We start from the raw sequence: 16,486 nt of genomic DNA on the forward strand, positions 1-16,486 counted from the left end.
ATGGTTCCAGAAGCGCAGACTTTATAAGACAGTGATTTGCATAAAGAGTTACCACAGTATGATGCTATGGCCTTTGTTTTAGATAGAAATTGTATTTCTTATGCAGTGCTAGCAATTTACAAGAACATGCATAATCATTTGACTAACAGCACTGTAATTTTTCCTATGTTTGTAATCACTTATGTATTAAGTAACAGGTTGAAAGATAAAAAGGCATTTACCCCATAGCTATAGCATTCCAGAGGATTTTCTAATTTACGGCATTCTTCCAATAAATTTTGATATACTATAACCACTCTTAAAATCACTGGAAGTGCCAACTCCGGATGTCTTCTTGAATATTCAAAAGAAACCTGTAGCCATATGAAACACATTAGAAAGTAAACAGTGAAAGTCAAAGGCCATTAGTTTTCTTTCAAAAGCCAATTATAATTAAGAAATGTATTAACTATTTTAACTGACCTTAAGACATTTGGAAACCTTGAAAGGCTGGTAGTTTTATTGATTACATTTTGAGATAAGTATTCCAAATCAATAAAATTACGTAATTTTTTCAAAGTCACACAGTAGTGAGTGGCAGATCCAGAACATGAACCTAAAATATCTTGATTGGCTGATAGCTCCTGGTCCAGGATCTCTACTTACTTTTACTAGAAATTAATTTCGAGTGTTTGGGTGAGAATATATTTTTCTCAATGATCTCTGAGGCTAGATTTTATAAGTATTACAATTCTTTTGAAAGAAAGTGCTATATATTAATTTACCATCTTACTCTCTTTTCCACATAAACCTTCAAGCATGAATAGTTCATGCACAATCTACACATTCTTCTGGGTTACAAGAAAGGAAAAATTGGACTCTAGAATATTTCCAAAGTAACTATAGAATCACAGGAAGCACCTTAGCACTGGCCTTATCCAAACCCTTCAGTTTTACAGTTTGGAATACAAAAACCTGGAGCAATTAAGCAGCTTAATCTACATTCCAAAGTTTACGCATGACAAAGCTAAATTGGAATTCAGGTCCCCAACTTATAGACTAATGTGATTTTCACTAGGAAATTTGTGCCTATCAACTTTTTTTATATCAAATGCAAGTTTAGAAATAAGTGGGTTCAGGAAGTGACATTTACTTTTACAAGGCATTATCAAATGTAATTTCAGAAATATAGCCGTAGTCATTCAACAAAGAACTTTAAAGAAAACTCAAATTCTTATGCTTTGTTGGAATGTAGTTGCTTCAAATAATGTTTCACAAAGTGACTTCAGAAATATTTCAATCACACAGCAATATTGCCTTAATACTATATATTGAAATCAGTTTGTCTTGTACTTAAATTAATATGCACTTTTGAATGGACAGAAGAGATATTAATACTCCATCTCTCTAACCTTTAAATGCCACACCAATGGTCTTTTAACTTAATTAAAAGAGTTTATCAGCTGTACTAATCTGAAGCTCTTAGAGATTACTCTAAGCCTCTTAGAGCAAAGCTTGCAAACACTGGACACCCACTACATTTTTAAAATTTTTTGTTATTTGTTAACACTTAAAAATCTAAAGACTTCCAGCTTCTCTCAAAATGTAGTATATCTAACCATCCAAAGCCTGAATTCCATATAGTAATAAGTGGCTGAAGCTGTACAGAAAGTAGCTGCTATGGACGAAAAAGGGGCCACTTACTAAACGTGGAAAAAGGGGAGGTCAGCATGGTGGGCCTTACAAACTCAGAGAACAAAATTAATGACGTAGAGTGGTTTGAACATATAAATTCCTACCTAAAAGCAGGTCATGGCGGGTAGTCACATCCTGGGCCTAGCTTTCTTGACAAAATTCAGTCTTTACCTTAAGTGAGCCTGTCTTTTGTCTTTTTTGCATCTAACAAACTCTTGGAATGTCACAAAAATCTTTTTCCAGCCCCTGAAGGTACAACACACCTCAGGAGACCACAGAATCCTTACTTCATTGTTACCTCGTTCCCCAAATACCATTTCTAAGTGTTGTTAATGTTAATTATTAACTAACCCACCAATGTAAAAGAAGTTCATGTCTCCGTTTTACTTCTTATCCAATCCTGGAGATTTCCCCACTTTCTTACTCCCAGCTCCTAAATCTGTCACCAATGGGGTTCATGTAATCCTCCTTACATGTCTTCCTTTGATTCTAATGTATAAAATAAACTGCAAAACTGCCATTCTCTGGAGCATTTTCTCAATCTGTTGAGATTTTGCTTCTCAGTAGTTGTCATTACTTTGGCTCAAATAAACTCATTAAAATTTTCTACAGTTTGGACATTTCTTATGTCACCATTGCCAATTTTGGACTTCACAAAACATCTCCTCTTGGTCACAGTTCCCATGTAGGCACTCATTTACATCACTGGCTAACCTCTGTCATCATGTAAGTTTATAACTCCATATAATGTTCCAAAGAATTCATAAATATAATATTCCGTCATTAAGATTTTACAAAAATCTATATTACTCTTGTAGGAAATCGTCTTGCTTGTCAGTGAATTGTTTGCATACAAATCGGTCTTCTGTAAACCTGCTGAGTGGCAGGGATGAAAGATCAGGTTTATCATCATTTTCTGAGTTGATCGTGCATTCCCCTCGGAATGGCATTGGCAGTGCACAGCATGGAGCGATCTTGCTGGATAGGATAGCCTATTTAGAGCAGGTATAGTTCATGAGCTGGCTCTATAAAACATAAAAGGTAATAGTTATTTTTGATGACTTCATTCTGAATGTTAAGGGTGGAAAATCTTCAAAGCGAGCCAACTAGCTAAGTCAGCTACAAGGAAGAAATATCTTTAGATACCAGAAGTTGTCCTACTTGCTTGGGTGTGGGTTTAGGAAATGTATTGTAGAGGATATGAAGATGGCCAGTGTCTGCTTCTGTAATCTGCTCACTTATTAACCAGAGTGTAGTAGAGGTGATGTATTTGTATTGTGTTAATGGTCGACTTCTGCTTTCTGTAAACTGCTTACTTATTTAATGTAGTTTTGGGCTTCGTGAGCTGCCTCTTTTGAAATTGTAAGAGTGAAGACTTCCCAGTAAATCAGTAACAAGGAGGTGATTCCTCGAGGCACCAAAGACCCAGGAAGAGGCACAACATTCCAAGATACAGATAACAAGACTGTCTACCAGGCTATGTTTGATCTAGCAATTCCCCAGATACATTTATCTTTGTAAAGGACATTAATGGTTAACTTCTGCTTTCTGTAATTTCCTTACTCTCTCTTTGTTCTAAGATGTAGTCGAGGCTTTATAAAACTGCCTCAAACAAAGACCTGGGGCTGATCTCCTCTAACCCTGTGTGGTAGAGAGTCAGTTGCCAGCCGGCTGATAAAGGCTCATAATTAATCTCAGTTGTCTCCATGGGTCTTAGATTTGAACACACCACAACACTGAACTTATTTATTTTTATTGTTATTAGTAGAAAAAAAAAGAGAAAAAACTTCACGTCTTATATTGCTTTATCCTTGACAAACTGAAAGACCAAAAAAGTCATTTATAGTGACTCATTCTAATAAGAAAAACTTATTTCTCTATTTGAGCTTACTTGAGTGTCTTTTAACATCTCTTAAAGAACTTTAAAGGGAGACAGACCATATTATCGTTTCCATGTTTAGTCCAATGAAATACAAATGAAGACTTTTATTGTCTTGCTTTTGTTTGTATTGTTTTAGGAACCTAGTTCAAGAAACATTTGTCCCTTGTCATTTACTGTATGTATTACTATTATATTTACATAGTTAACACATCTACTTATACATCATGAACACAAATAATTGTGTGTGTGTATATGAATAAGCTAGCCCCTACACTTAAGGAACTCACAATTTAGTTGGAGAGTCAAATAACTAAACAACGATAATAATTATTGTAATAGAAGTTGTAATAGAAGTAGCATATATGATACTTTGAAAGAAAAAAGAGATTTGCAGTCCAGACCAAATGGAGGTCACAGCAAAGATCTTGAACAATTTGAGTCTTGAAGGACAAATAAATAGAAACAAAGAGGAAGAGCATTCTAGAATTATTCATCTTTATATGCGAAGAATCTTAGAGGTGAGAGAACATGATACATGTGTGAAATGAAGTATAAGATATTTGGAGGCTATCAAGAAAATTTAGTTGAGAAATGATGAGGCTTGAACCAAAGGAGTAGTTGAGTATACTTAAGAGCTACTGAGAAGTAGAATCAACAAGATTTTAAAATACAGTAATTAGATTGGAGGCAGGGGATGAGATGAGGTCAAAGAATCTAGAATAGTATAAGACTCTGGGGTGATGGTATCAATTTACCGAAATTGATATTCAAGAGAGAGAGAAAAAAAAAAAACAGGTTTGAAGAAGATGGCTAAAAAGGGAAACCAAAGAGTTCAATGTTGGAATATAGAGTTAAGATAATTTAAGGCATTTATTAGGCATCTTCACGGAGAGTACCTCTAAGCAGTTGGCACAGTAGATTAAGGACTCTGGAAAGAATGGGCCAAAGGTGTAGATCTCTGTCACAAGTTGAAGCTACATTTTGGGTTCAGGTTGAGACTGATAAGAAAAGAGTGCGTGCATTAGTTAAGTAACTAGCAAGCTCTCAGTGGCTTAATAGGAAGAGTAGTACCTCTAGGCAGTAGTTCAGGGAATCAGACTGATAGAGCCTCTGTCATCTTCAACATATGGCTTCTAATACTGCCTTCAAATTGTGGTGTTTGGGCCAGGAGATTTTATGGGCCAGGCTTAGAAATGACATAAATCACTTCTGACCAGAACTCAGTCAGGTGGCCCCACTTAGTTGCAAGACAGAAAAGAAATGTAATTCTTGACCCAGCAACTTCTAGACCATGGAAAAGGAAAATGAATTCTTGCTGATGGCTACCCAGCTTTTAGTAATGTTTAAAATAAGAAAGGAAAAGACCAAGACTAGATCTATTGGGAATGCCAATTTTCAAAGTGTAGTAGAAGAGGGGAAGGCAATTGATGAAAGTAACTGTAAGAACACAGGCATTCCAGGCAGATGAAAAACTTCTACCATCTATTGTCTTCTAGATAGTACCTTTGCAGACATCACTAGAAAAATAAACTAGTACAGTGGTTGACAGCTATAGCTCTAAACTCGGATGGTCTGAGTTCTAATTCTGGTTTTGCTACTTCCTAGCTGTGTGACCTAGGCAAAAAACTTTACATCTTTGTGCCTCAATTTCCTAATCTATAAAATGGGGATAAAACAGTACTTACTTTCTAAGGTTGTAGGAATTAAATGAGTTAATATTTATTAAGAACAAAGAAAAAAGCCTAGCTCAGAGTAAGTGCTAAAATAATGTTTGTCAAATAAAAACGAAATGTTTAGAATTAGTGTCTGACACACAAAAAATATTTTTAAAAGCTAGTATTATAGCAATTATTATACATTCCTAAAATTTTGGTCGAATAAAGCCTTGAAGTCATAAAAAGAGAGAAAACCTTATAAAATTGAATTGTGTTGACTGAGTGATACAATAGACTGATAAACTATATTAATTTATATCACTTAATATTAAAAGTTGATATCTATTATAAGCATATTTGCTTTGTGAGTCAGAGTGATATTTTGATCATGGTATGATATAATGAGCACTAATAAAAACAGAAAACTTTCTAGGACACACAATCCATACGCATTTCTGAAAGCATCAGGAAAAATACCCTAATCATAAAGAGAATTAAATCAATATAAAAAATAAACAGTGGAATATAGTGTATAAAAGAAATGATAGTTCAAGTGGAATAATTATTTTAACAAAGTTATTTAAAAATAATGAGTGTAAACAAACTAAGAAGTCAACTAAAACAATCAAGATAAAAGCATCTAAGCAAATTTGAGAGAATTAGTAAATTAAAAGCAGAAACACAGTAGAGATGATAAATTAAGTCCAAGAACTTTGTCTCAGAAAAGAGCAGTAAATTAAATAGTCCTTTCTCAAAGCTAATTAAAGAAGAAAACACAAATACATGGATAAAAGAAAGTATAATTACATAATTGATTTTCTAATTATCTAATAATATTATTATTATTTGTAGAACTCTATTCCTAAATGAGAAAATGCTGAAGGAGACTTTAAAAGGGAAGTGTATATTTAAACCCTTGACAAAAAATAAGTACATTCTCATTATTCTCAGTTGTTATATAATCACTGAATTGGGAGAGGAGGGAGGGGGTACGGGGTACTGAATCATCAACCCTTGGGGAAATAGAGGGTTAGGTTCCTGCAAGCCTCTTGGCACGTTTTTCATCAACAGATAAAGACATAACCTTGCTTAAAGTATCTTTCTGTTTAAAGGCACCTTATGTAATATGTATTGGTGATCTATTCACATTGAACTCACAGCCACCGGCACTGTTACTCATTCATGAACAGAGCTTATTTAGTACAAGGATTTTCTCTCTGACCCACATTACGGTCTTCTTGTGCTTAGAATACTAGACCATTCAGCACTACCCTTGAGGCCATTTTAAACAACTAAATCACCCCCAAAAAAAGAACAAAAATGGGGAGAATGTGGCATTAAATACACTGCAAAAAAACCATATTTACAGTATAAGAACTAAAACAAGGCAAAGTATCATTTGATTGGTTCCTTCTCAGGTGGGACTACGTGTTATCAGGTGATCCAAATTTTCCACTGCTCTGAGCATGCACAAGTCTGTGAATTACCACAAAAGTGCTGTGAATATTGATTTTGAAGTTTCAAATAAATGTTGGCAGTTAAGTGAATTCATAATTACAGAATTTGTGAATAATGAGGATGGATTGAAAAATGCAAAAATAAATCCATAACAAAAGAAATAAAAAAGTTGTCATACCAGTTTCTAATTTTATCCTTGCTTATTTCACAGACAAGTTTTTATAAATCTTCACAAAACAGGTAAATATCGCTATATAATTTATTTCAGAAAATCAAAAGGAAAAAATTCTAAATCATTTTTTAGGAATTAGCATAACTGATACCAAAACCTGATAAGTGGTAATTACTTTTTTAAATTCATTATATATCACTGTCACCTTATTTAAGAATTATTTTAAAGACTGGACTAAGTTTGAAGAAAAGATAAGATCTTACCCTGCCAAAGACACAGGCTACTATATTTCCATCACAACAGGTCTGATGTAGATTTTTAATATCAATAGCCAATTTGGCAATTTTAGAAAAGTTAGCTTTAAGTTGTTTTTTAGTCAGCAGAACCAGTTCCCTGAAAAGAAAAATAAGTGCATTTTAAACAATATTTTGAATTAAATCCTTTCCGAAATTAGTTCTAGCTCATTGAGTAACCAAAAGAACAAAAACACAGTTGCAAATATAGGATGAAGAGGATATTATAAATGCTTTCTATTACCCACAGTCATACATGATCTGCCACAAAACAAACACAATTCAACACACAATCAAGGAATATAGTCATTTTAATCATTTAAATTATTGCTTAAAGAAGTTCAGTTGCTGAGAAAGGTAAATTGGATATTTATCTAACCTGACTTTCCAAGTAAAATTTTTCATCATAAAAAAAATAATAATAATTACAGGACGCTTGGGTCTCTCTTGCCTTTCATTGTTGACAACTGAACACATCCCTTTAATTTCTCTGGAAATAGGGAAAATGGACTTGCCTCATAAGGAGAACTGAGCTTCCAGATAGCCCAATGGCATCCTTAACTGGGGGAGAGGGTGATACAAGGAAGATGCACGTCTTCCAGTGTCAATTTGGACAGAAACACACAATCTGGGCCAGGAAAGAGGCACACTGAATAAAATCAGATTCTCCTCCCATCCTAAACCCTTACAGCCCCACCCCCAAAAACACCACAGCTCTTTGTGTTCTGCATAACATTGGGTCCAAAATCTTTTTTATCTTCCAAGAGAAAAAAATACCTTTTGGCCTCCAGCCTTTACTATGCGAACGATTAAGTTCCTGAATCTGAATGTACAGAATATTCGTGCCCTAGGAAGAGACTAAGTAATTTGAGAAGATGGAAGAAATTGGGGTGAAGGTGAGGATTATGCAATTTCATGCATTATACCCTATTGAACGCTAGTAGCCTATTTTGGTTTCAAAGTAATATTCATAATAAATTACTATTCATAATAAAAATAAAACTAGCCTATTCAACAGGCTAGTAGCATATGTGTAAGAAAGAAGCCAGGGCTGAGAGAGATTATTAAACAAAAGATAAATGATTTTTCAAATGAGTTTAACCAAAAGGGGTGATCCAACTGTGATGAAGTCCACAAATCTAAATAGATAACTTACACTGTTTTTGCTACTTTGTGGTTGAATTTAATTCCAATTTCACATAAATGGTGGTGCCTCAAAGATATTTCTCTAATGTATTTTCCGATGGGTTCTAGCTGTAATTAGAAAAACAACTCATCCAAGAAATATGGTAAAACAAAAAAAGTTAATTTTATCATTAGTAAAGAAGAGAGAAAAGTAAAAATTGCGTATCTCCTAAAAAATTAGAAAATTTTTAGTGTCTTATTTAAAAGATGCCAAATGCAATAGCATAACGCATTACTGCTTATCTATAATATATGTTCCAGTTTTACTAATCATATTAATGAAGTGCCTCTGCTCCAAATATGTTCATATTCTTTAACTAGGGATTTTTTATTTTTGTAAGTATTGCAAATGAACTTTTCAAGATAAAAACATAATAATGAAAAGGAAAAACATGCATGTTTTGTTATGATAGCAAAAATTTGGAGACAAATAAAATGTCTTAACAGAGGGTGATGATTAAATAAATAATGGCACATTATTTTTGAAAAGATGTGTATTTCTAATAAAAAGTATGTTTAATCTATAATCAAAACTATATATTCAGTGTGATTACAATGATCTACAAAATAACATTTATAATTATAAAAATGAATGAAAAATATACCAAAATTAATATCTTAGAAATATAAGTAATATTTTAAAATTTCAGAAAAGTTCTATTTTTTTACTTAAAACATATTGATCATATAGTGTTTTTACTTTAGGTACCCACACTTTAAAATGCTTTTTTAAAGAATATGTTAGAAAATATATACAAAGTAAATATTCAAACAAAAAAACTGGCAAAATAATTGTAATTATAATTTATAATTAATTATAAATATAAGTATTTTTATCCTTATTTTGTTGTATTATACTCATTTGAAATTAAACACAAACAAGCTTATCTACTTCATAAGAGAGTATCTGAGAACTTAACTCATAAAATTGTGTCTGATCCTTGACATAATTTTTTGCACAATTGGTTATGTATTTTTTTCCTAAGGATGGAGCCAGAACTGCTAGGAACAGACATCTTGGAAGGAGCAAGACTGTAAACATCACGAAGTGAGGAAGAGGAGGAAAGAACTTGTAGTTAACTTACAAGTATCTGCTCATTCTTAAGAGTAAGGGGCATGTTACACATTAAGGAAAAATTTCCACTGAAGAGGATTAAGGTTAAGGAAACTTTGTAACTTAAATTAGTAAATGCCAAGTTATCTACAAAACTCATCTTAATGAAAAGCTAATTTTTCAGAAATTCCAGGTAACGAATCATAAGTCTGTATGGTCACTCGTTTTTAGTTTTTAATTAATGTAAAACCAAAGGAGAGAGACAGAGAGAGAGAGAGAAAAAAAAAAAATGACTGTTCTGCTTAGGAATTCATAATTGGCTTCAGAAGGAATTGGAGTTTACCACAGAAAGAATGGAGAGGGAGGTAAATATAAATATATGATAATAGCTACAATTATTGAATACTTAGCATATGTCAGCAACTCTTTAGCTACAGTATTTAATATCTTACACAAGGGAGACAATGAAGAGCTCAATAGAAAAAAATAGTTTAGAAGAATAGAGAAATGGGGGATTAAAGGAATATGAAATACATTTTCACCAAATAGAGCAAAGAAAACAGCAAGGAAAAAGTGGCACTGCATTTAGCCTTGAGTTCATCAAAGTGACTATCAAACTACTATACATTTTAACATGAACTTTGGAAAATCCACCTGGTGCCCCGCACTAGTAAAGATGGTTATTTGATGTTGATACTTAAAACTTTAATGAGCATACATAAAAAACTTTATCATGGAACTCATTGCTGATTACATTTATTTAATACAGGTGTGACAGACTGTATTAAAATGAAGTGTGGCAGACTTCACAAAGATGGCTACAACAATATCTTTTATCCTGTGCTCTTCTTACAATGAAATTTCAATTATCTTTCCAATCAAGAGGAAGAGTATTTTATGGTGTTTCAACCAACAGAGTACGGCAGAAGTAACTTCTGAGGCTAGGTCATAAAAGGCCATACAACTTCTGTTATATCCACTAGAATATTTATTCTTGAAGACTTTGACCATATGACCAACTGCCCTGAGGCTACCATGCTGTGAGGAAGCTCAAACTAGTCAAGGCAGAGAGCCCAAAAGGAGAGGACTTGAGATTATATGAGGAGAAATAAATGTTGAACCAGTCCTCCGGTACTTCGGCCCCTTATAGATCCAGATTCAACAAGTGTCTGAATATCACCACATGAAAGACTATGAGCCAGAACTGCCCAGATGAGCTCTACTGAATTCCTGACCTACACAGATCTTGAGAGATAATAAAATGATTGTTGTTTTGAGTTACTGAATTTGGGAGTGTTTTGTTATGTAGCAATAGTAACTGAAATAATACTATGCTAGATTATGCTTCCTAAATTTCAATGACTATACAAATTGCCCAGGTATCTTCTTAAAATGCAATTCTATTTAGTAGGTCTGGAGAAAAACTTTGATTCTGCATTTATAGCAAGATGTCAGGTGATGCATATGTTGCTAGTCCATAGTCCACACTTTGTATAGCAAGGCCCTAAATAACAGTTAACAAACGAATATTTTACCTTTATTTGGAAGCATTCAGTCTTATTTTCTTCTTGGCAACATGACTAAATAGATGTTTTATAGCAAACAGACATCGTCAGAATAGTGGGTCCATATAAGAACGGATGTCTTCTAGAAGTTTCATAAATATACCTATAATTTGACAAATATGAAGATGTGTAATTTGGAATTCAAAAATATGTGCTGATGCCAATTCAGAAAAACTTAGGATTCATTAATTTTGTTAACTTGAAAATTTTAGAACATTATGGTGAAAAAGATGAGATAGCACTATACTTAAATGCATCGAATGTTTACTATGGACAGATCATAGTAAGGTTAGTCAGACATTTGCTGAGTGCCCACAAAGTGACCCAGCTGTACCTTCTAAGCCAATGGGGAAATAAACCAATACTCAAAACGTTTCATTCTTATATAAGTAGTAGAAGATAGAAAGTTAAATGTCAAAACTTCAGTTTTGTAGATGCAAGATTGTACAGCAGGGAATTAAATTTAGAAGCTGTTGGTGGGTGGAGAGGAGTTTCAAGATCAAGTTCTTTCTGAACTATGAAAGTTACCATGCTATCTTTCGATTAAGTCCAAAAATAGCTGACTTCTCCAGCTTTGATATAAATTACTATTTCCTTAATTGAGAATTAAGTAAAGTTATTGGTTTATAATTATGAGACAAGTAGATAGAAATCTATTTTTCCCTTGAATATTTATGGTTGTATGCATATAAGTTAAAATCAGCACATAAAATCACTCCTTAATTACTGACTTCATTGTAACTATTCAAGAAGAGGTTAAATTCACTGCCTGAGTATTGATTAGACTTTTTAATCCCTGAATATTCAACCTAAATCTGATTCTATACTTCTCACATACAGTGGATAGCACTGCAGTAAATAGGTAGCTAAGTTCATATTTTGATTTCCACTTGGTTGACCAAAACCCCTTCCTTAGTCCTTTCTTTCTAAGTGGCTGGGGCTACTTAATTTTTTCTTAAAGGATCTGTAGTCTCTGGGACAATTTTGGCCTTCTATGGGTAAATGGAAAGAATTTACGTTATTTAGCACCAATTCATCCTATCTGCTCATTCATGCCTGTTCTAGAGCTTCGCATCTAAATCTGAAATCAAATCTCCACCATGCTCCTTGCACTCTAGATCCAGCAATCAGATATTTGCCTTATTTCCATTGTCTGATACTGTATTGAGAAGATGGCCAGAACTGCATTCCTTAAGAACTGAAGCCTGGTATTTATTTCTCTTGCCATCTCTACATTTTTAGGTATTGATTTCCTGCCTCTAAATCCTGACCACTTGCTAGCACCCCACTCTCAACAGATAGACTTCTATACTAACTAGAAAACCAAAATACAAGAGTGCCTATCCATTTGCTGTAATGCTTATCCACTCCAGGTGGGAATTATAGGATCAGAGTTCTTGAGTAGAAAACTCATCTCTGTCTAGTCTACAGTTTTTACTTACTCCTAGGTCCCCAGTGACTGACCATATTTCCTTTACTATCACACTCCCTCTCTGCTATCCCTTGACAAACATCCTAAATACCAACACCCTGCCTGAGCTCTCTGTCCCCAGTCCTCTCTTTTTCTTATGCTTTGTCTACTTGACTATATCTTTCTACTTAATTTGCTACTAGTCTCCGACCAATCTAATTCTTAAGGAGATGGGTCCTTTACAGGTCCTAGTCATTTTTATGTTTCATGGCACAGACATATCCATGCCCTTTTCAGTCCCTAACACCGTAATTGTGATTCTGAGGGAGAAAACATATATCTTAGCTCAAATCTTCACTTTAATTTCATATAATAAAGCTTTCTTTCTATTTGTAAAAACAAACAAACAAACAAAAAAAGACCTGTCTTCAAAATTGGAAAATACTCTTTTTCAAAAACAATGGTAAGGAAAAATGACTTACCTCTCCTTCACTAACACTTGATTCTCTTTGACAATCTCACAGATTGGCTCAGGATTTGGAATTTGGAATATATCACTATGACCTGAATCACCTTTTTTGTATAACAGAAAGCACTTGTGTCTTCCTGTGTTGTTTTTATTGCAACAGTTGGAAAAGACATGTTTATCAGCCATCCCTTGGTTATTACAAATATGGTCTAAGAATTTAGTCATCTGTAGGAGAAAATAAGAACTTAAAGAGGACACTTTTGTGGTCTACATTCATAACCACAGGAAAGGTAAGAGACTATCATTTTTAAAAAAGCAACAGAGTGCATAATGTTACACCTCGAATCCAGTAGGCTTGGACATAGCTCTTTTGAGCAAAAGTCTTTTAGATTTTTAAGTCTAAATTCCCACATTCTGAACAATGACCAAATAGAATTTATAATTCTCTTCTTTCCCATGTAATTGCTTCATTTTCATATAGTTGATAGTTATTAATATAAACATAAGCCAGAATATACAGGGCCTAAAAAATCAAAGTATTTTTAATGAGAACTGTTAGGTAGCTAGTCAGACAGGAGTGACAGGGGAACAAAGAAATGAGGGCCTGGCCTAGGGACCACCCAAATAACACTATTGGTAGTTAGAGAATCCTTCCTGCATCCCTGAGACAAAGGAAGGGAGGGTCATAGTCTTTGTTGCTCTAATCTGGCCACAGACACCTGTGCGGAAGGTCAATATAATACTATATTTATGCCTGAGGTTCATGAATCTAATTATAACACCGAATTCTGGATAAGCACATGCACACTAGGCAAAGTTACATAGCAACCAGGTGTCAATCAAAATGACCTCACCTGCCAATCACCTAGGAACACCTTGAGAATGCAGACCTCTCTCTTTCCAGGGTTATAGCTCTCCATCCTCCCTGGCTGTAACTGGTACCCCCCCCCCCCTTAGGGGTACATAACCTCATTTCCATGTTGCTAGCCAGTTTTAGGCTTGACCTGTCTTCTACCTCATACTATGATTTTAATAATCAAATATTTCTCATACTCACTGGGTTGAAAATCATTTGTTCAGCAGTGAAAAGGCCCTAGAAGTGTGTTACTGGAACTCCAAATGCTCCAACGGTAACAGGACTAGGTACCAAGAAGTAGACGGTAGGGTGCTTTCTTTGCTTCCTAATTGTTTTCAGTTTGGTTTCTATGGGAATTTATTTTAAGGATCGAACCCTGAAAAAAAGTGTGTTCAGTGTCAGGTATTCAAATGGAAATATAATAATTCAGTCTTCAAATAGCTTTAGGTGGCAGTAAATGCGTGGGATGCTATAAACCTCAAATGGATATGAGCCATCACCTGCAGAATTCTTAATCTTTTTAGTAAACCTAGTTCTGTGGAGAAAGAAAAATAATCATAATCAGGCTCCCTCCCACACCTGTAGCTAACTTCTGAGCAGAAGAAAACTCAGCACTTCTCCCCTTAAGTAACGACATGCCCAGTAAGGGTGTGCGTGTGCAGGCTCCCATCATCTGGCAGTGTGCCACTATTGTTTAACCTATGTATGAAAGGCACCACCACCATGTAGGGTACCCTTACTGGAGAATTGCCACCCTTGCTGAAATAAAAAGCTATGTCGCTGTTGCCTAAGGCTCCTCGCATTTTCTTCTAACTGTCCTAGTCGTACCCCTTATCTCAGAACCCCAAAACTGCAGCAACACACTAGTTAAGTCTTTTCTTTCCTCCTTTCTTTGGAGAAAGACCCTCTCCCTTGGACTTAGATAATTACCTTGAAACTGGTGACTCAGGTCCTCTGGCTCTTGTTAAGGATCATTGAAACTCAGCATTCTCCCTGGCCCATTATAAGGCAGGAATGGCTTTAAACCAAAACATGGCCTTTAGAGTCCAAGAAGGGAAGAGACCTTTAACCCAAGATTTTTTCTTTTTTTCCTTTTACAAAATATATTAACCAAACTTGTTTTCCTTTACCTGTTTGATGGGAAAATTAATAATAGAAGTATAACTAGATATATGATTCAAATAACAAGTTTGTATCTTCTTTTTGTTCCTTGTCCAGGGACAGAGGTGGCATTTAGGCAGGAAACCCAAGACCCCGTTCTGACTGAGACAGAGAGAGAAAGAGCTTCATGAAAACCCCAATAGGCAGGGACTACAACCCTCCTCAGCAGGAAGCAGATGCAGAAGAGACCTCCTGTCCCTTAACATCCATACTAATAAAAAGAGGTTCATAGCTCTTAGGAAAAGGTTAGGAAGGAAATTTAGAAAGGGGTTTTGGGTGTGCCTGCAAAACACTGAGGCCATCCTGTTCTAGAAAAGGCCACTCACAATTAGGCAAGCCAGAAGGCATTTTTGGGCTAAAAAATAACTCATACAAGGAAACAAGTGAGCAGATATTGGGTACTAGTTTCACCAGTCACTCGCACCTGTGCAGTGAAGACCCCAATGGCCTTCGATTCACCAGACCCTCATTATGCCATCATTATCATCTGATGCATATGCTTGGAAGTCCATAATATCATTAACCGACTGAATTCTGGGAATGAACATGTGCAGAAAGTAAATGATGAGTCACTGAGTCCCATCCTTCTTAATTATACCTTAAGAAAGCCCTCCCCTCCAGAAAAGTAACTATCCACAGTAAACAGGGATAAAAACCCCAAAGGCTTTGTTACCAGGCCCTTGAGTCACCCTTCTCTTGCTCGGGCCCTCTTCCATGTCTAAAACTATTATTTTACTTTACCTTCTAATAAAGTTATTCTTTTGCTATTTTACTTACTCAATTTTGTTTGAGACATCGAGCTTAGACAATGTGTCAAGAAGGAAATGGAACCCCCCTCTCCAGTAACAAAATGACATGTTTTTAGATTTGGGGGATAAGAGCATAAAACATTCATCTTTTGCAATGGAACTAAGAAATCACTATAAAATTAAGTGAGGATAGCCACTGGCAAAAAGTACTTCATTTAAAACATGTTTCAAATAAGACTGATGATTTTTCTGTCTATTTTGAGTCTGATAAAAGATAGGTAGGTTTTAACTTCCAAGAAGATGAAGTAAAAATATCTATAAAGAAGAAAACTACTCATTTATATTTTGTTTGTCATGAGTATAATTGGTCAAAATATATAGAGAGACAGATAGATGGTAAGAATATGTTAGTGTTTTTCAAAAATTTGCTAATCACAAGATAGACATACTTTATAACAGACAATGGTAATGCCTGAGATTATCTATAACTGGAAAAAAGAACCCATAATAATATGTATATCTTCTTTTTCATATTCTCTAAGAAACTTTTTAAAGTTAATATTCAATTTCCCAGGAATCTCTATACAAAGATGTCAGACAATAGTAATTTAGTGATGGAAGCAGAGCAACCAACTTAACAAACTGACATTCTAGGCCCTAATTAATTCTCTTTTGTGTTGGTTCATCTTCTAGAGATGAACTAATATACTATAGGTTAATAAACCTACAAAGATCATGTCTTGAGTAAGAATCATGTACATATCGTTGGCTTATAATCTTCTTACTAATTATTGAACCAGCCCCCCTCATAACACTTTTTGGTTATAATTTAGCTGAGAGAGAGAGAGAGAGACAGAGAGACAGAGAGAGAGAGACAGAGACAGAGACAGAGACAGAGACAG

General features: G+C 34.7%; 1 protein-coding gene across 1 annotated transcript; it reads right to left on the bottom strand.

The window, feature by feature from the left end:
• Positions 1–244: 244 nt before the first annotated feature.
• LOC107515323 (alpha-fetoprotein-like) lies at positions 245–16,475 on the bottom strand. Its single transcript, XM_036227868.1, is given in 9 exon segments — positions 245–353; positions 2,485–2,699; positions 7,105–7,234; positions 8,291–8,388; positions 10,909–11,041; positions 12,832–13,043; positions 13,876–14,050; positions 14,605–14,804; positions 15,260–16,475. Coding segments are annotated over 7 exon segments (852 nt in total). The 5' UTR covers positions 13,891–14,050; positions 14,605–14,804; positions 15,260–16,475; the 3' UTR covers positions 245–304.
• Between the last annotated feature and the right edge of the window lie 11 nt (positions 16,476–16,486).

The sequence above is a fragment of the Rousettus aegyptiacus genome, unplaced genomic scaffold (genome assembly GCF_014176215.1).
Source record: "Rousettus aegyptiacus isolate mRouAeg1 unplaced genomic scaffold, mRouAeg1.p scaffold_m13_p_10, whole genome shotgun sequence".
Taxonomy (NCBI): Eukaryota; Metazoa; Chordata; class Mammalia; order Chiroptera; family Pteropodidae; genus Rousettus; species Rousettus aegyptiacus.